At 52.5% G+C, this 19,991-nt stretch overlaps 1 protein-coding gene across 6 annotated transcripts in view; it reads left to right on the forward strand.

Moving 5' to 3' along the window:
* TMPRSS2 (transmembrane serine protease 2) overlaps positions 1–19,991 on the forward strand; it is a 54,905-nt gene that overhangs the window by 9,796 nt on the left and 25,118 nt on the right. Inside the window, exons 3-4 of one of the 6 annotated variants that reach the window (XM_037144605.2) lie at positions 9,221–9,351; positions 11,663–11,753. The exons of 1 other annotated variant lie outside the window; for it this stretch is intronic. Coding sequence is in view for 1 of the 5 variants with exons in the window: in XM_037144603.2 (XP_037000498.2) it covers positions 15,310–15,556 (247 nt within the window). In the remaining 4 variants the exon portion in view is untranslated. 4 more of the 6 variants (XM_037144606.2, XM_037144608.2, XM_037144609.2 and 1 more) reach the window with 4 other exon arrangements.

Below are 19,991 nucleotides of genomic sequence, written 5' to 3' on the forward strand. Positions count from 1 at the left end.
GCGGGCGGCTTCCGCTCTCATTTCTGAAGTGCAGATTCGCCAGCACTGCTATGGCTTCCCCAACCAGTGACAGAGAGGAATGTCTGTGTGTTTGGATACCTCAAAAATATAGCACCTGGCAGAAGGAAGGCCTGCCTCAGTGTGGTTGGTAGGGTAATAGTATGGGTGTAATGATTTATAGTTGAACTTGAACATTTCACCTAAAATGTCGCATGGCGTACTTGAGTGTGATATTGTGTTACAAAATTACATGCTTATGATTTTGCAATAAGAGAGTTTGTAATAAGACCTGGCTGGTGTGGCTCAGTGGATTGGGCACCAGCCTGCAAACCAAAGGTCGCTGGTTCATTTCCCAGTCGGGGCACATGCCTGGGTTGCAGGACAGGTCCCCAGTAGGGGGCGTGTGAGAGGCGGCCATACATTTCCCTCCCTTCCCCTCTCTAAAAAGAAATAAAATCTTTAGAACAAAAGAGTTTATAATTAAAAAAAGGTGTGTTATTTGTGCCGGATCCTGTACACAGGGACATACATCATATGTATGGGGCGGGGCCAAAGAAGGTGTGCAAGTTGTGAGTGTGCAAAATGCTGAGTTTCTTCCTGTGTTACTATTGAACTATTGCGTTATTTTCCATAGGAACAACTGTAAACCTACTTTTGCCCCACGCTGTGTGTCTGTGGGTACGTGTGTGTATGTATATATGTACACACAAAAGATGTGTGTGCACACACGTATGTCATACAAATATGTGTATATGCACGCATGTACGTATACACATGCATTTGCATTTAAATTGCACTTTACATGTCACATATTCAAAAATCAATCAAACCAGAGGCATTCAAGTCAAAATGAACTATGCTGCTTATTGATCGGTTATGGTTTGTTTCTATCACCATTTGTCTTCACTCATAAATGGTGATAGCTGAGTACAGTGGCCACCGGTGCACCCTCATGCCCCAGGACATGGAAGGAGGGCCAGGTGGTCACTGCAAGCTGGCGGCCACCCAGAGAGTCCTGCTCAGCTCTGGGCGCATGGCCCCCATCTCCAAAGCCATCCCGAAGGCCTTATGTCCACCTAGCACTGGCCCTTGTGGGTGGAACGTGGTGCGTCTCTGGTCGACGGAGACACGAGGGTTTTCTGAACCTGGCTGCGACCAAGAAAACTACAAAGATGATAGAAAACAGGTGCAGCTCCCTGAACTGCCTCCCTGGCTCAGAGCAGCAGGGTTGGAACTGGAGAGGGGTAAGGAATTCAACAGCAAAGACTAGGATCATCTGGCTTGATTGGTTTTCGAAGTTATCTGTGTGCTCTTTAGCCAGAATAGAGAAATCGTACATGAGCAGAAAAATACGCATGTTTTATGATGAGAGAAACTTGTGGTGGAATACACTTTAAGTTTCAGATTTTTAAGAACTTGTTATGAAGGAAATATTTTTAGTATCTCTCTTTTCAAAGAAAGCAATTGTTCAGATCTTTGCTATGCCTGGACAAACTCGGCTGTGTTGGGTGGGCGGGGGGAGGCTCAGGGGGATGCAGACCCAGGACTCACATCCGGGGCCCCCTGTGGCCCATTTCATGAATAAATTTTCTGGAAATACAGTTGCACTTGACACTATATTTTAATTGGACTGGAAAGACCTAAGTAATGTATATTCTGAAATGAATAACAAAAACTGTACTACTTATTTAGAAACACATTTTCATAAAATTCTTTTAAAAAAGGAGGGTAGAAGATAATTTTTTGGTGCAACTGAAGCTTTAAACTCCTCCCCTGGGCTTCAGTGAGCACCATGCAGAGCACCCCCCCCCACACACACACACAGACTTTCACAGGCACTCCCCCTCCCTGCTGTGTCCCTGGGTGGGTGGGGCAGGGCAAGCAGGCGACCTGCACAGGTGTGAAGTTGCCTTATCTCCACTCTGACACCCTCACAGATACCCCTGCTCTGAGGTCAACCCAGCCCTTTGGAAGGCTCTGGGAAGCTCCAAAGTCTGACCCAGGCGCCAAAGGTTTTCAAACCGCAGCACAGGTTCTTTGGGGAAAATCTTGCACCTGCTCTGCCAAGTAGACCTTTGCAGAGGTGGACAAGGACAGTGTTCAGACCCATGGCGCCCTCCCCACCTTGGTCCCCATCCCAAGGATCAACTCCATGTCCCTGTGGCGCCTGCGCTGTCCCAAACTCCTCCGAGCACCTGTAGAATTAGCTTGTGTGTGTGTGTGTGTGTGTGTGTGTGTGTGTGTGTGTGTGTGTTCATTGGGAGACAGGAGGGAGAAGCCACTCCTTCTGTCCACACTGCAGCCCCTCTCGGCCGCCCTCTCCCCTGCCCCCTTGCCAAGGCTGCCAGTGGGGCCTTAGTCTTGGGTCTTTTTCTCCTGGAAATCGTGTTGCTTAAAAGAAAAGGATCCCTATCAGCGGTCTCGCCTTCATGCCTCACCAGTCCTGACTTATCTAACTTGGCGTTGAAAGCGGTGCTTTTCAGAAAGCCCAGGATGTGGGCTTGAAATCAAACTGCACAGGCTGACCTTTAATGAAGTTTGCTGAACAATCGACTGTGGCCGGTAGAGCCAGCGGGGCTTCTGCTGAAGCTCTGCAAAGGGCGTGGCGGGTGCCCAGGTAGGCTTTGCCCCCTGGCTGCGCCCTGGAGTCTGCACATGCCACTCATTGTCTAAAATGCTGGCATTCAGCAGCCCAGGAAGAATATTAGTCTTGACACAATAAAAAAAAAGTATTTTCCTCCACAAGGCAGAGAGAGCAGACTCTGTTGGCTTTCCAACAGAGGGAGGGCAGGTACAGGGGCTCTGGTGATAACGGAGCCTGCCATGGTCCCAGGTGAAAATGTGCTAGGAAAACACGAGGAGCTTGACACTCACCAGGCTGAGGCTGATGGTTCACCCGTCGGGGGTTCCTTCTAGAACAGGTTAGTGAAAAATGGATTGATTCGCATGATTTAAGGAAGAGAATACCTTTAATTTATGGTTCTTAGAGCCTCGGGAGCCATCATGAAAGTCTAGACTACATCCCAGTAATGTAGTGGGTCTCAGAAAGGGAGGCGCTTTGCTAAAAGCTACCACAGGTCATGTTTTAGGGGAAGGTGGTGCGTCCTGAGTGCTGGGAGCAGCAGCAGCAGCAGCTGCAGTAGCGGCAGTCGTATCAGCCACAGTAACAGTAGCAGGAGCTGTAGTAACAGTGCTAAGATTAGTACAGTAGCAGCAGCAGTAATGGTCCCAGTAGCATCAATACTAGTAACGGTAGTAACAGTACTACTAGTGGTAACAGTAGCAGCAGCGGCAGTAATGGCAGCAGCAGTAGCGGTGGTAGTAACTGGGCATTTAGTAGGTGCCTGCTACCCTTTTAAGCCTTTTCGATGTGGTCACTCATGTCAACCTAACTACATGGCTATGAGGCTTTACAAAGCAGGAAACTGAGGCACAGAGAGGTTAAGTAACGTCTGTCCTGTGCCCAGATTCCTGGGAAGCAGGAGGTTTCCTGAGGAGCGTTGTTGGGGGCAGCCGTCTGGGGACTGAAGGAAGCAGAGTTGGGCAGAGGAGAGCGTTGCGCTGCGGTGTAGTCACCGTGGGGGCTCAGCCCGGGGGCATGGGGCTTCTGGTCTGCAGTCACTGGGTGCAGACTACCTGCAGAGAGGGGTGGTGGTTCCGGGCTAGGTGGTGGCTCTCTTTGGGGCAGTGTGTTTGTAGGGTGGGGGTGGGATTAGGGTCGGCGAGGGTGCTGACGATGGGCATTCGGGCACACGCAGCCAGGAGCACCCAGGGTAGAATCCAAGAGTCCATACCCTTAGAGGCTCCAGACTGTGTCACTTGTCCCCACCCCCGAGCAGGCCTGTTAGCTCAGGAACTCACTATCTGTAGAGGAGAAACAGCACCATTCAAGGAGGGAGTCGCAAAGTCACGTGAGAGGCCAGAGCGTGGTGTGTCGGTCCACCTGGCTGGGACACCAGAGGTCTACGGCGGGGTGGTGGGACCTCTACCCAGAACCCTCTGCTCTGTAACAGGACACCAGCCGGTGAGGGCCAGCCAGGCCAAGCCTGAGTCTAGCTCCGAGGAGCCTGTCCAACCAGAACCCTAGTGGACGGCAACCAACCCCCCAGGAAACCTGCCACCGACTCCCAGCCAGAGAAGCCGGTTCTAGCCGAGGAAAGCCTGTGACTTGGCGGCAGTCCTGGATCGCTGCTGGGCACAGCAGGGATTGCCCTCCCACCGAAGGAAGCCCCCCAGGGCATAGCTGGGGCCACCAGGATGTCTCAGGACGGCAGAGCAGCGAGTCCTGGTCCTTCCTGCTGGACCAGGTGTACAGAAGGGCAGGTGGCTACCAAATGCTGCCTCTCCTCCTCTTTCCGTGTGGGATTTTTTTGTTTGTCTTGCAATTATCCCATTCTTCCTCCATCTTTAACAAAGTGATAACTTTGATCCCAGAGCGAGGCTTAAGGGGACCCTCCAATCTCAGTGAGCACCTATCAGCCACACCCCAACCTGGGGAGTCTCCCCGTGAAGGACAGAGCACTGGGGCAGGTGGGGGGGACCAAGGTCGGACACTGGGACTCTGGGCACTGGAGGAGGCCATTAAAAGGGGGGTGGCAACTACTGCTGGCCACCCCCCACACCCCTGCACACCCTTTCCTTTGTGACTGCCTCCCTCTGGCTCTGAAGCCAAGGGCCCTATGGGCCTTGGGGTCCCTGGACCCTTCCCAAGTCTTGGTGACAAGAGTCCAGGCCCCTGACTCTGATCCAGCCGCCCATGAGCCGGTCGTTCCCACAGACCCACCCCTGGCCTCAGCCCACCTGTGAGGCAGGCAGGCCAGGCGCTGTCCCCAACCACATGTCCTCAGCTGTAGAGTGAAGAAATCTAAGTACCCATCTCTCCACGAGTGTGGCAACGGGCACGGTAAATGTTTAATAAAAGGCAATTGTTCTTTTATGGGCCTGAGACCCAGGATGTGCTGAGCCTGGGGCCAAGCCTTAGAATATGCTTCAACCATGACGAATGACAAATACCAAAACCTGCTCTTGTCTGAACCGCTGGGATCTGCATTCCTCCCAGGAACCTGCCGAAAGCCGGTGACTGTGCCGACAGGTTCCTGGGGGGCAAATGCTCCCCGAGTGGGCAAGGGGCCTCGACCCCCTCTCAGGGACACAGCAGAGGGCCCGGGCCCACCAAGAGGTGGCTTTACGGGGCTTCTGAAGACAAGTGCCGACCTCCTCTTACATCCTTTTGCCTAGGGGCACATTCTCTGGGTCCTGGGTCCTGTATTTCAAGGAACTAGTGAATTCTCTTTTGTCCGTCTGACCATGGGCACCGCTGGGACTCTTGGAGCTGGTTAACCTCAGACCTCACAGAATTACCGTCCCTGTCTTAGCAGCATGGGACCAAAGAGCAATAGTTCCGTTATTCCTACCCGGGGATTCATTTCCCAGGACAGACCCTTTAAAAACAGTTCGTCGATGATTATACATACATCGTTTATAAAATAATGAGATATTCCATACATATGACAGAACATGGTTAGTGCAAAAAGGTATAAAAAAATAAAGTGACCACCTATGGCGTCACTGTCCAGGTTAAGAAACAAATTGTCACCAATAGCATCACGTCCAGAACCCAGTTTCCAGTCCCGTGCATTCCTGATAGAAGAAACCTCTACGCTGAATCGAGCGCTTATCCGTTTCTTTCTCTTTCTCAGCTTTGCCGTGTAGGTGTGTGCCTCTAAACACATCGTCATGTAATATCGAACGTTTATAGGAAGGCTCAGGGTCGGGGGGACCCGTCTGTGGTGGTGGGGGCGGCTTTGGCCTCCCCGTTTTCCTTGCCACGTGGAGTGCCACCGTGTGGCCACACCACCCATTCCTGTCGGTCTTGGGGTTGCATCCAGGTTTGGGGATAGAAGTGGTGTCTCTGTGGACATTCCCGAGGAGGTTCCTGAGCTCGCTGCAGGAATCTTCAGGGCACGTACTTAGGAGTGGAGTTTCTGGGAGAAATTTTGCGTCTCTTCGACATGACTGCACGATACTGGGAAGCCGTTTCCGGCGGCTGTGCCAACGAGACCCTCCTCCTTCCCCCTCACCTTCCCTCCGGCTGACCGAATTTTGGCCATACGCAGTGCTGAGTAACTTTACTTATTTTCGCCAGGTTAGCACTTCTTTGTGTTTGGAGTAAAATAGACGTTACGTGAAATTTACTATTTTAACCATTTCTAAGTGCACGGCTCAGCAGCATTAAGCACATTCGCTGTACAACCATCGCCACCGTCCGTGCCCAGAACTTTCCACCCTCCCGAACCGAAGCGTTGTCTGCATGGAGCGCTCAGTCCCCACGCCCCACCCCCCAGCCCCGGGCACCAGCACCTGCTTTCTGGCTCCGTGGGGTTGACTGCTCCGGGGACCTCGCCTAAGTGGAACTGCAATGTTTGTCCTTCCATGTCTGGCTCACGTCACCCAGCCGGATGTACTCCTCACTGTTCCCCCCCCCCCCGTCCAGCATACTGTAACGAGGTGTGTCCGGGTGTCTTTAGAAGGAGTTGGCTGGAGGGTTTGACCTTCTGCAGTGGAGGGAGCTGCCTCACCAGTCTCCGTACAAGTCTGGTCTTTGATGCTGAGGCCGAAGTTTGAGGATCACAGGGCAGGGAAAGGGGCTGTCTTAGGCGGCTCAGGCTGCCTGGCGAAATGCCACAGGGTGGGTGGCTGAACCAACAGACATTTATTTTCTTGCAGTTGTGGAGGCTGGAAGTCCAAGGGCAGGATGCCAGCCTGTTCTGTACCTGGCGAGGGGTCTCTTCCTGGCTTGCAGGTGGCTGTCTCCTTGTGGTGTCCTCACATGGCCTTTCCTCGGGGTGTGGATGTGGAGAGAGAGGCAGAGACACAGACACACACAGAGGGGGAGGAGAGAGAGATCCATTTTTCCTATAAGGGGCATCAGTCCTATCACCCACCGACCCACCCTAGGACCTTGTTGAACCTTACTTAGTTACCTAAAAGTTCATTCACTATATAGAGTTACCTTAGGATTAGGACTTCACCACATGATCTGGGGGAGCGATTATCATTCAGTCTGCAGCACATGTGAAATTGGGGAAACAGGACAAGCTGGGACCCATATACATGAGCTGAAGCCCACAAGGCTAGACTGTAGCCCTGACCTTGAGGGTTTCCTGCAGAAGTGGGGGAGGGTTGGTGGTGGCAGGCTTATTATTGAAGAGCTAAACATACACCGGCCCAGGAGCTGGGCAAGCTGGGGATCTGGGGGAAAGGGGGCTGTGCAGGCCCAGCCACTGCCTCGTGGGAGGAGGTGAGCCTGCTGACCAGCATCAAAACGTGGGAGTGAAGACTGGCCCTGCTTCATTTCTGCCCCGCAGTCTCCCAGGATCTCTCACGGTCCAGCCTAACCAGAAACGCGTTCTGGTGAAGCTGTCACGGTGCAAAACCACCGCATCTCCTAAAAGTTCTGACACTGTTTTCACACATGGTCTTTCATCCACCCACGCTGATTTACATGCGTGATGGGACGTAGGAGGCTCACCCCGTGTTTTCCCATTCGGATAATGGGTTCTCCCAGGAGGCTTCTGCACGGATCTGCTTGCCACCCCTGCCCTTCACGCCCCCACACACCTGATTCTGTTTCTATCCCTCGGCTCCTTCCCACTGCTGCTCTTTTCCCTGCACCAACACCATTCATAGCATCTACAAATGACGTCATCACACTTGGTCTTGTACATTCGATTTTCTGAATGGGATGGTTTATTTGGGAATAATCCTGCCAAACCTTTGCTGCCCTTCCCCTGTGTCTTGGTGATTCTCGGCCCTTTATTCTGTCATGTTCTTGCACATTTATTTTAGACTAAGTTCATCAATGCATCCAAAACACGTTCTATGAGAATTTTGGTTGTAATTGTATTAAACCCATTATGGAAATGTAAAAAGATGGTTGCTATAACACTGTAGCTCCTCTAATATTGTATCTTCTACACACGATTGCATATCTCTCCATTTATTCAGTCTTTGTTACCTTTCCGTAAAGGCTTACACTCTTCTCCATAGTAGTTTTCACACATTTTGGTAGATCTACTTAATTAAGGTAACAAATTTTCTGTTGCCATTTAGGGGGTATACCTTTACGGTCTTTCTCAGTTTTTTATGACACACAAGATACAGACGATAAGATCAGTACAAGGAAAACGTGTCCACCCTCCGCCCAGACCCAACGTTTATTAGCATTTTTCCATAAGTAGCTTTTTCTTGATGAACCATTTGAAATTAAGATGCAGACACCGGGACATGCCTCTTCAAGAGTGACGTTCTCCTACCAGCTCACACAACCGTTTTCACAGTGAGTGGGACAGTTAATATTTGCGTGTCCAGCGCTTAGTTGGTGGTATGGAAGAGTGCAAGTTATTTGGGGATATTTCCTCTGTACCTATCTAACGTAGGCAGCTACACTTTCTTGATGCTCATGATTTTCTCTTGATTCTTTGAGGGTTTTGTAAGCATACAATCATATCTTCAAATAATGATAGAATTGTCTCTTCTTTTGTAATTCTCACTAGTTTTATTTTCTTTTCCTTGTTGACTACCTAGGCTTAAACCTTCAGGATGATCTGAGATGAGTGTTTCTAGAAGTAATCTTTTTCTTTTCTTTTCTTTTTAAAGATCTTATTTCTTTTTAGAAGGGGAAAGGAGGGAGAAAGAGGAAAACATGTGGTTGCCTCTCAAGTGTCCTCCTACTGGGGACCTGACCCACAACCCAGGCATGTGCCCTGACTCAGAATGAAACCCGAGACCCTCTGGTTGGCAGGCCAGTGCTCAATCCACTGAGCCACTCCAGACAGGTCATAATCTTTTCCATTTGATCATTAAGGGTATTTTGTGGGACTTATATAGATGTCTTTCATCAGGTAAAAAAGTTTTCTTTTACTCCACTTTTGCAAAGTCCTTCTGGATGTGTGTTGAATTGTATTAAATGTTCATTCTAAATATGTTAAGATAACTCTACAATTTCCCTGTTTGAATGTGTTATTGCGTTGGGCTATACTGAAAGCTGCTTTTCTAATGTTAAAGCAATATCACATTCCTAGGATAAACCCAACTTGGTCATGCTTTTTATGATTTTAATGCATCATTAGATGCATTTTCCTAATATTTGGGATTTTACATTTATATTAATGAATTAGGTTGGCTTATAATTTTCCTTGAACTATCCCCCCTGGTTTAGGCATTGATGAGTTGAACAGTATTTTCTATACTTCTACTCCTTGAAGAATTTTTGAAACTCTGGAATAGCGTGGCTCTCAGCTGTTTCTAAGAAATAACCCGGAAAACCATCTGGCTGATTATTGCATGCGGGTGTCTATATATGCCCATTAACGAAGTTGCTCATCATGTTCTTCAAATCTTCTACAATTTTACTGTTTTGTTTTATTTATTTTGGTGGTTGGTTGGTTGCCTTAACCTTTCACGCCCATGAGGGAGGATGGTGAATTGGCGAAAATCTTGTGGTTCTAGACATTTTCTCTTTAAATATTTTGGAGACTATGTTGTTAGGTATACACAAGCTCATGACTGTGACATTGCCCAAGTGGTTTATCTTAACATTATAAAGTGACTCTCCTTATTCTCAGCGCAACTTTTTATTCTAAAGTCTATTTTGTCTACTATTAGTATAGCCAAACCAGCTTTCCTTTACATGTGCCTCATAAATAACTTACAGCAGTCTTGAAAAGTAGATACTCTGATAGTGTCTATTTTTAAAAATTCAGTTCATATAAACCGGACCGTTTGGAGCACTTGCATGCATTATGATGACTGATGTGTCTGCATGTAGTCCTCCATTCACCTTGGACTTGTTTTCCTGGGTCCAGTTTCACCCCCCTCCCTGCCTCATCCGTCTTCCTTGCTTTACTGCACTTGGCATTGTTGACTTTTCCCCTTATCACCTTGTTTCTGCGTTGGGTTTAGACCCAGTCAGTATGCACTCTAGTTTCGTTCTTTCATAATTATCCTTTTTTTAAAATTTTTTAAATTGATTATGCTGTTACAGTTGTTCTATTCCCCCCTTCATTCCCCTCCACCCTACCCCCCCGTCCCCACCATTACCCCCCCTTTAGTTTATGTCCATGTGTCTCAAGTTCTTTAGATTCTATATTTCCCATGCTATTCTTGCCCCCCATCTATTTTCTATCTACTGTCTATGCTACTTATTTTCTGTACCTTCTCTCCCCTTCTCCTCCCACTACCCTGTTGCTAACCCTCCTTGAGATCTTCATTTCTATGTTTCCACTCCTGATCTAGCTGTCCTTTTAGTTTGCCTTTGTTTTAGGTGTGGTTGTTAATAACTGTGAGTTTGCTGTCCTTTCACTGTTCATGTTTCTTTAACTTCTTTTTCTTCGATAAGTCCCTTTAACATTTCATATAATAAGGGCTTGGTGATGATGAACTCCTTGAATTTGATCTTATCTGAGAAGCACTTTACAACAAACACACTCAACAAAGTCTAAAGTTAATCAGTATGTTTCTTCTCCAGAATAACACAACCATTGAAACGCTCTAATTTTGTTCATTCCCCTAGGGGTGATCCTAGGTTTTCATGCTGTTATTTTCCAGTATTTTACTTCTACTTTTCGCTGCTGTCATCATCTCCTTCCCTTACAAATTAAACATTTTCAATGGGGCTAGTTTACGCTGTCCGTTTTGGGTTAGACTTACTCACATTTTCACCATTGTCTTGGTCACCGTTCCCTCTGGCATTTCCTTCTGGGGTCATTTCATGTCTTACTGAACTGCAGGCCTTCCAGGTTCCTTTACTGGGGCCAACACTGTCTTGGTTTGTCTGGAAATGTCTTTTCCCTCCTTCCTGAAGGATACTTGTTGTACAGGTATGCAATTCTAGGTTAAAAATCACTTTTCCCCAACACTTTAAATATCTTATTCTACCATATTCTGCCTTCTTCTGGGGGGGGGTCTTTTGTTTCAGAAGCTTTTTAGATCCTGTCTTTATTTTGGAGGTTCTGCAATTTCACTCTGTTATGTTTAACTGTGGATTCCTCTTTTTTTTTTTCTGCCTGGGATTCGTGTTGCTTCGCTAATCTAAAACTTCATGACTTTCATCAATTTTAGAAAATTCTCAATCATTATTACTTCAAATATTGTTTCTACCTTGTTCTCTTTATTATCACACTTGGAGATCTAATTAGACATATTTTAGATAATCATATTCTATTCTTCATACCACTTAGCTTCTTCTGTAACTTAGTCCCTATATCCGAATATCTGGAGGTTTGTATTTCATGCCATTGATTCCTCCTTCATCTATTGAAAATTTGCATTTTTTATTTCTAAAAGTTCTCTTTAGTATTATCTCCCCACTTCTGCCAGGTCATCTTAAGCCATCTTTTCTTCAGATTCAGTTTTCAGATTCTCTCTTTTATTTTATTTAAATAGTAAACATGTTTACTGTCTCATCTAATAATGTGTCTAATAGTGGCAATATCTACGATTATACTGCTTGCTGTTTTTGCCTACTTTTATGTCTTACTTTAATTGCTTTGAATTAAATCTCACTGTGATTGTGGCTGGCATGGGGGTTTCTCCTGGGTGAGGGGGTGTACTAGGGTTCCCCAAAGGAAGCAGAACTGATGGGGGTGTATGTGTGTTACAGGGATTGATGCACGTGACTGTGAAGACCCAGAAGGCCCATGACCTGTGATCTGCAAGCTGGGGAACCAGGAAAGCTGGTGGTGTCACTGAGTGTGAGCCCACAGACCCAAGACCCAGGGGTTCTGATGGCTGAGGGCAGCCATGACAAATCCTCTGCCTCTTTGTTCTACATAGCCCCTCAGAGGATTGGGTGATGCCCAATCTCTGGGAGGACGGATCTTCCTCACTCAGGCTACTGACTCAAATGTTAACCTCCTTCCTAGCCCAGCCTCACAGACACACCCAGAAAGCACAGCTGACCAGCAGTCTGGCCGTCCTTTGGCACAGCTGAGTTGGCACGTGAAATTAGCCAGGGCAGGCAGTGTTCCACTAGAGAGGACATGAGTTTGCTTTTGTCATGTGCCCGGGGCACTGCCAGTCCAGGACCACTGCGGGGAGGTGGTGCCCCAGGCTGGTGGTCTGCTCCTGGGGGCTATGTGTGCCCCCACAGAAATTACAGAATGTTGCCAAAAGAAGGGGACACGAACGTCAAGAAAACAAGCAGGAGAACTGAATGTAGAGACACACACAGACTCCCTGGTGTGTGGCAGACATCAGGGCTTTGGGGAACAATGGTGTCCTTCATTCCTAGGGGGCTCCAAGCCCACCAGTCAAATCAGTTGAGAGAACGGCCACCACAAGAGGGCATGACTTCTTTGGTCTCGGAGGGTCTTCTACTTAGGACAAGCTGGACACCAGTGAAGTATGAGAGGTGGTTAGGACTGGGTTGTACGCAGGACAGCCCCCTATTGTAGATCTCAGGGGGAAGGGCCAAGGGGCCCGGGGGAGGGCCAAGGGGCCGGGTGGAGGATCTTACTAGGGAAGTCCAGCTCCCAGGGAGGCCAGGCCAGGAAGGAGCGTGGAGCCAAGGCAGCGTGACTTGGAATGAAGTCGGGTTTTTTTGTGTTTCCACCTTATTCTGAAGTAATCCACATTATCTGGTGTATTGCAAACAGTACTGGAAGGAGTCTTTAATGGGGGCTGCTGGGTGGTGGGCAGCCATGCCTTCTGGACTAAGGTTTATCTGTCTCGCTCCCATTGCTCACCCGCTGTCCCCTTGCCTTTGGTGGGCGGGGAGTCCTAGAGCCACTTCTGGGGACGTTCCAAGGTGGGGGGAAGGGACTTAAGACCTGAGGGCAGAGAAAGGCGACTCCTGGGGACTACAGAGGGTCCTGCGCACGCCGCGCTGCGTCCCGCGCTAGCGCCCGGGTCAGCGGTCCCCAGGGGTCCCCAGCGGCCAACTCCTGGGTCCTCGCCGCTGGCGCAGAGGCCAAGCGGGGCTCGGGGACCTGGCTCGGGCCGGCCGTCTACGGGAGCTCCTGGTTTTACAAGGGGGGCCAGCTCGCGCCGGAACCCCTCTCCTGAACCAAATGGAGTCCTTGGGCTGGAAGCGCCCGCGAGGGACGAGGTCCGACTGACTTGGGAAGGGAAACGCGCTCCTCTCCGGCCCTAAACTGCGGGCGGAAAACGAGTCCCGGGGAGCGTCCCCGGAGCTCCCTCTAGGTCCCGCCGCAGGCCAGGGCCCGGAGCCCGACCCCGGCTCTCCCCGGGGGAACGCCTCTTCCCGCCGCCGCCGTCGCCGCCGCCGCCCCGCCCGGACCGGCCCGGCGGGAGCCGCAGCTCCGGCCCGCCCCTCTCTCCGCCAGAGGTGACCGGTACCTGCACGGGGGTGTCGCCCTGGGCACTCGGACACCGCCTCCTGGGATTAAAGCGCGAGCCGGGGAGGGTCGGCGACTACCTCTCGTGACCGAGGAGGACCCGAGCTCTGTAGGAGGCGGAGGAGGAGGAGGAAGGACGAGGGGCGGGAGTGCCGCGTCCGGGGAGCTGCAGGTACGCGTCTCCCTGCCGGGCGCCGGGTGAGGGCTCCCGGGGGCCAGAGGAAGACCCGGGCGCCCAGGGCGACCCACGCACTCGGTGCGGGTGTGGGAGGAGAGGCCAGGTGTGCGCAGCGCGAGCGCGGCAGGTGCCGGACACGAGGAGCTGAGCAGGGCAAAGCGCCCTCCGTGGGGGCTGGGAGGATGCCGCGTGCCTGGGACCCTTTGGCGCGCCGCTCGGAGGCCCCTGGCATCATGCGTCCGGGCCAGGGTGTCCTGTGAGTCCCTTGCCAACCGGTACAAGAAGAGGGTGCCTCGGGGGTCCCTTGGGCGGGTCCTTTGGGTCCGAACCGACTCCTGCGCCACTTGCTCTCTGTGGCCCCGAGATGGGGACCAGGGGTACACACTTCTCCTTCGGGAACGAGGAAGAGGAGGGGATTGTGGATCCTTTTTTTCTTTGTTTCGGGAAAATCTCTGCAGCCCTGGAGTGTTACCTGAACTCCTGCTTCTTGGTTCCCTCCGGAGGTTGGGAGAAACTGGAAACCCGCAGAGATGCCCGGGGCGATACGGCCGGCGCGGCGGGGACGGTGGGGAAAGGCTCCCGAAGGGTTCCCGCACGAGGCACCAAGAGCTCGGCGGCCCCCGGGGAGGGACTGCCCTTAGCCTGAGCCCTGGCCGCGGCCCGGCAGCGGCTCTCACGGCCGTGTACCTGGGCACCGGGCGCCCGCAGGAACCGGTCGGGCGGAGCAGTCCTGGACTTTAGGAGCTCCCTGCAGGGAAGTGCAGGCACGGGGAAGTCTGGGTCCACCGCGTGTGCCACTCGGGACAGTGGCCGGGCAGCCAAGCGTACCAGCCAGGCAGCGGGCACCTTCATTCCTGCGGGAGAATTGCTTTATGGCCTAAAAGTTTGGGAGTCCGCTCAGAGAGGCCCTGTTTGCGGGTTACCCCCCTCCCTGGGCACTGGCTCATGCCCAGGCATTTACCTGTCCCAGCCACCCTGCCTGAGGGCATAACGCCCTGGTCTGGAATCTGGTTTGGGATGCACGGACCACAGACCTGGTGGGGGTTGGGGTGCCCGAGGTCGGCCTGCTGGGCTTGGTTCCCCAAGGCCTCTGCCTCCAGGCCGCAGCACCCCTTGATTCAAACACGCTTGGTATTCTTGGGGCTAAGGTCAGGGGCACCCACAGGCCCTCTGAACCGTGTGTTCCTGGCGCTCACAGCTGTGGAGAGCCACTCAAAGAATGGAAAATTACAGAGACAGCAAAGAGGAGTTCCAAGATGTTTAAAAAACCTGAAGTGAGGGGAGGTTGTTGACTTTGCCTGGGAGGTGGGAACGTTCACCAGGAAGTGAGAATAAAGGCAACCTCCCCCCAGACTAAGGGCAAGGACGGGGAATGTGGCTCAGAGTTTCCAAGGACAGGGGACCTGCAGGCACTGAAGAAGCGCAGGTTCCTGGGCCATCCCTGCTGCCGAGGTGGGGAGGCAGGGGTTCTGGTGGGCCAGGTGGTGGGGAGCCCCCCAGGAGTTCACCAGAGGGTGGGCCCTGCTCCCCCAGCTTTTCCAGAGGTGAAGTCTGCCTCCACCCCGCACTCCAGCAAACCCTGCTGGGCAGATGAGGTTAGCAGCGGAGGCCAGGGCCCCACTGAGCAAGCAAATTCAGTGCGGGGTGGGGTGGGGGCTGCAGATTGGTCATTGAAACCTCTCTTTCTGTTTTTCAAAACTAGCAACAGGTGAGCTGCATGGTCCTTAGTTCTTGGTGTGGCCCTTTGTTTTGTTCCCCAGCAACTTCCTTTGTATGGGTGCCCCCAAGGTCAACCTTCTAAGGACAGCTGCGTTGCTCCTGGAGTACCTTGGAGCTTGGCACCGCCCCCCCCACCCCGGCTGCCCTGCCCTGCCCTGGGGGCAGGGGGGGCACCTTGGTCCTAGGAGCAAACTGGACCACGCTGATACTGGGATAAGAGCGAACGGGGATGTGGCACTTCCTTTCAGACGGGCGGTGTTCCTTACCTGTTTAACGCCGTTGGAAGGAAGCTGGCAGAGAGGTGAGCTAAAAGTGTCCCAGTTCCTCTAGGGGACCTGGGGGTGAGGGCCGGCCATCTGGCTCTTGCCTCCCTTAAGGGGGCTTGAGTGCATGAAAGCCAGAGGAGAGAAGGAGGAAGAGATGCTGAGAACGAGACCTGGGGATCCTCAGCGGAAAGGGGCTTGCTTGTGGGCCTGACCCTCCTGGGGGATGAGGCGTCCAGGGACAAGATGCTGGTGACATGTCTTACAGAGGAGAGAAGCCTCGATGCTCGCAGGACATCACGCCAGGAATAATCGCCATCTTATAAGTGCGCTGACTGTCCCTCTGGGTCCGACCTGGGGGTGACGGGCAGTGAACCAGGAAACCAGCGCCCAGCTGGCGACTCCCACTCTTCCTCCTAACCCTGCTGTAGGAGTCCTGGCAGGGGGCGACAGGGACAGCTTTGTAACAAAGTGGAATCATTGTCCTGGTTCCAGCTGCTGCCACAGACTCCGGGAGCGGGGAGTCTATTTTTCTAAATCTGCCAGAAACTCTCCCTCCACTCTCAGCCTTGGGCGTGGAGGCAGAAAGGGAAGACAGTCTGTTGGCTGGTTGGTTTTGGTTACCTTAGGATCGGAAGCTGTCCCAGCTGGGGAGGGGTGTCACGGAGGGGCTGGAGGGGCCTCGCCCACCGCTGTTCTCTCCCACTGCTCTGGGTTCCCCCAGGGTGGCTCCACTTCCCACAATTGCTGAGCCATTGGTGCTCTCCATGGCCCTTCCCTACTTCCCAGGGGCCTGCCAGGGACCCCTGAGATTAACTGTGGCCCAGGACCAATTAGGTGGCTGCGGGACATGGGCCTAAGAGATGAGATATGTACTGGGCTGGGCTAGCTGAGCTCTCCCTTCCTGACTCGGGGTTGGGGAGCTCTGGCCGACAGGTCCTCGGGGCAGTGGGCGCTGGTATACGGTGAGGGGACACACAGTGCCCCTGTGATCCCCACTACAGAGGGCTGGGCGGCCTGGGGACCTTTCGGAGCAGGAGTCTGAGGTCAGGAGGGAGAAGTGCCCGGCTGGCCTGGGACCTGGCTTGTCCCAGCCACCAGACAGTGGTCAGGACAAGAGGAGCTGGGACATGGGGGAGTGTCATGGGCGGCAGCAGAAGCACCTGGGGAGGAAGGCAGACACCGATTTTCGGGAGGGGGAGCTGGGAGAGAGGAGGTGACCCAAAGACATGCTTTTGCTCTTACTAGAGTTGAGCCAAGGAGGAGGGGGAGGAGAGGACTCGTCCCAGGGGACAATGGCAGGCATTTGGTTTGGGTGTCGGGATGGAGGTGAGGCCTCAGACATCAATGAGGCGGGGGCAGCACTGAGTGGTTGTAAGAGGAGGTGTGGGCTCAGAAATAGGGTAAGAAAGAGAAAATGTTTGGAGGCACCAGGTGTCTGCAGGTGCACCTGCTGAAGTCTGGAAGTTCACCCGAGGACAGAACAGGCAGAAGAATGAGGGCGCTCGGGGAGGCCGGGGGAACGGGGTGCGGCGCTGACGGTTCAGTGGACGCTCACTAGAAACATATTTCCAAGTGAGAGCTGAACTGGGGGATGAAACAAAGCCCAGTCTTTACTGTCGCTGGTTGTCTGTGGCTCGAGACCCGGTGTTGGGTTCCCTTTCAGGTCACTGCCGTCCAAGGGGCTTTCCTGGCCGGACGCCGCCCCTGACCTCATTTCAGCCCTCGGTCTGGGTTTTCTAGGGACGGCAGGCTTCACTCTTCAAGTTTCTGACCACACAGAAGGAAGAGTCATCACGTCTGGCCTCCCAGCTGAAGCCCAGTTCTGTTCTAGAATATTCTTGAGAAATGATCTTTAGTATTAAATCAGACATCTTTAGGACTGATACCTCTGTCCTTTCCAAGGCAACCCAGGTGACATTTTGAACTTTCTCGTGGTTGAAACGTGGTTTCCCTGGGCTGAGTTAAACCCGCCTTCCTGGTACTTCTGCCCATTATGATCCTGGTTTCGTCCTTCGGGTTTACACGGAGTCAGTGGAGCCCCCTGCCCAGGACGGCCCCTTAGGTTCGGGAAGGTGGATTCCCAGCTGCCGACACTGTGTCAGGGCTGAGCGCTCCTCCCGGGTCAGGCTTGTCCTCTGCTAACCCTGTTTATTGGTATCCCCATTTCCCAGACCGACTGGGGCAAGTTCTTTAGCCAATGGCCTTTGCACACCCCACCCCCTTGGAGAGACCCGGGGCTCTGTCATGTTAGGGGTGCATTCCGTTTGGGGCCCCTGGACCTGAGGGGCATTGACTGGGTGCTGAGGCTTCCCAGTTCTCTCGCCCTTACGTTGCATCTGACTCAACAGGCCTTTGGAGCTCAGAAACCCACTGGAGCCGTTTCTTTGTGTGATGCCAGCTGGATTTAAAACAAATAAAAATAAAAAGGGGCCGCGCCCAATGCCTGCCCTGAAACATGTGTGGGGACAATGAGGCATTCATCAGAAAAGAACTTCGAATGTTGTGGGCAGTGCCTGTCCCGAGGTGACGCCTGTCTGTGTCTCTCGTCACTGCATATGCCATTTGTCGACTTCCCTTGCACGGGTTTGTGTAGAACTGTCACTGAAGCTCACCGCTGCCTGTTATCCTGGACCGTGCATGCTGTCCCCACAGGCCCCAGCGCATCATTTTGTGGAACGTGATTCTGTTCCGCATTCGAGACATAAGGGACTCTTGTGGGCCATTTGTCCACTGGGTAGGGAGGACCTGCTGTAGGTGCTTTAGAATTTGAAGAAGAGACATAGGATCTGGGGCCCAGGAAGGCAGGGCTTGTCGGCCTGTCACCCCTCGTCACACCTGGTGCCCCTTGAAGGCGCCCAGTGGGGCTGCGTGCTGGAGCAGATGCATGCACGGGGGTGAGTGGCGAAGTCGGCACGGCCTCGGTCACAGGGAACACTCCTGAGCCCCCGTGTGGGAACCGGCATCTGGGAGCCTGGGCTCGTTTGTGTTAGTTTGGGGGTTCCCGGAGGAGGCTCTGGCAGACGGGCGCTGGGGTGTCCGGAGAGAAGACTCCCTGAGAAGAGACCGCTGGGTCAGGTCACGGGTGCAGCTAGTAGGAGTCCACGGCAGGATCGCAGGTGACTCAGGTGTGACTCGGCTCCCGGGAAGGAAGGCCCACACTGGGCCGAAACGAGACCTGTTCTGTGGTGTGACTCACGTGGAGGGTGGTGGAGCTGGTTGACAACAAGGTGGGGTTGCAACCTTCGGGGCACATTTGTTTTTTTGTCCCTTAAAGGAAAAGTGCTTTATTGTGGTTGGCATTTGGAAGGAAGAGCAATCACCCTTGACCTTTAAGTAACAGCAAGGATCGCTCGTGGCACAGTGTTCTCTGTCTCTCTCTCCCCCTCCTTCCCTCTCTTTTTCTCTCTCTCCCGAGTCTAAGTGGCCTGGCTCCTTTCAGGAACCAGTTGGAGATTTGCTGTCTTGTGTGGGCGTGGACACGCCGGTGAAGAGAGGAGCCAGTCACCCAAGGTGCTCAACGGGTCTTCTTTCAGACCCAGTCCCATTGTGAGAACCTTGCCCATCCCTGCTGCTTGGCCAGAGAGCATCACAGGCAGCGGGTCTCGAGTCTGGCCTTCTATTCCAAAGTCTGGGGAGCTGTACTGGGCACGCTCAGTGTTTTCCATTCTGAGTCTCGTGGGCCGTGGGGTCGCTGGGTGAGAGATGACGCCCTGCCGTCCCTCTGGGTCCCCGGGATTTTACTGGACAGTTCGCACCCGTGGCTCCCTGTGTGCCTTCCTCTCCGCTCGGCTTCCTTGTCTCACTGTTAGGGATCTTGAAAGAATAGGAAGCCTGGATTTGGAGCATCGATTCCTTTCAGCGGGCTCCTCGCCTGGGAAAGCCGCCAGTGGGGTCGAATTTTCGTTTCCTGAAACTTCATCCAAACCCATAGCGGGTGAGATAGTTCAGAGGCACAGGTGGTGGCTGCCACCCGAGAGCAGATGAACCAGAGGGGCGAGGAAGTTTGCCTGGCCAGGGCTCTTTTGAAAGTCATCTCAGGAAGGTGACGAGTTTATTCCTGCTTAGACCAGAGGGAGTGGAGCTTCTGGGTGGGTGCTGAGTCTTAGAAGGCTCTCTCCTCAAAAGGCAGAGGCAGGACAGGTGTGTTCCTGTGTGATAATCACACCATTTAAAGGCTTAAATGTTAGATTTGTACTCTAAATGGGGGCCCCTCCCTCCTGCATCAGTTCTCTTTCCTTTTACCCAGAAAGCTACTGACGTTTAAAAAAAATCTTCAAAAACCTCAGTGCTACCAATATGTCCTCGTTTTTATATTTTAGCTACATGAAGAGTAAATAAATGATCTGGTGCATTTGAGGGGATGTGTTCAGCGAGGTTTCCCCAAATGGAAAAACCATCCTGGTATTGTTTTCCTGTTATTTTTAGGTTAATGAATCAGATGATAACTTTGCTAAGGAGACAGGAAGGGCA

The sequence above is a fragment of the Artibeus jamaicensis genome, unplaced genomic scaffold (genome assembly GCF_021234435.1).
Source record: "Artibeus jamaicensis isolate MK-2021 breed Jamaican fruit bat unplaced genomic scaffold, CSHL_Jam_final scaffold_474, whole genome shotgun sequence".
Lineage (NCBI taxonomy): Eukaryota > Metazoa > Chordata > Mammalia > Chiroptera > Phyllostomidae > Artibeus > Artibeus jamaicensis.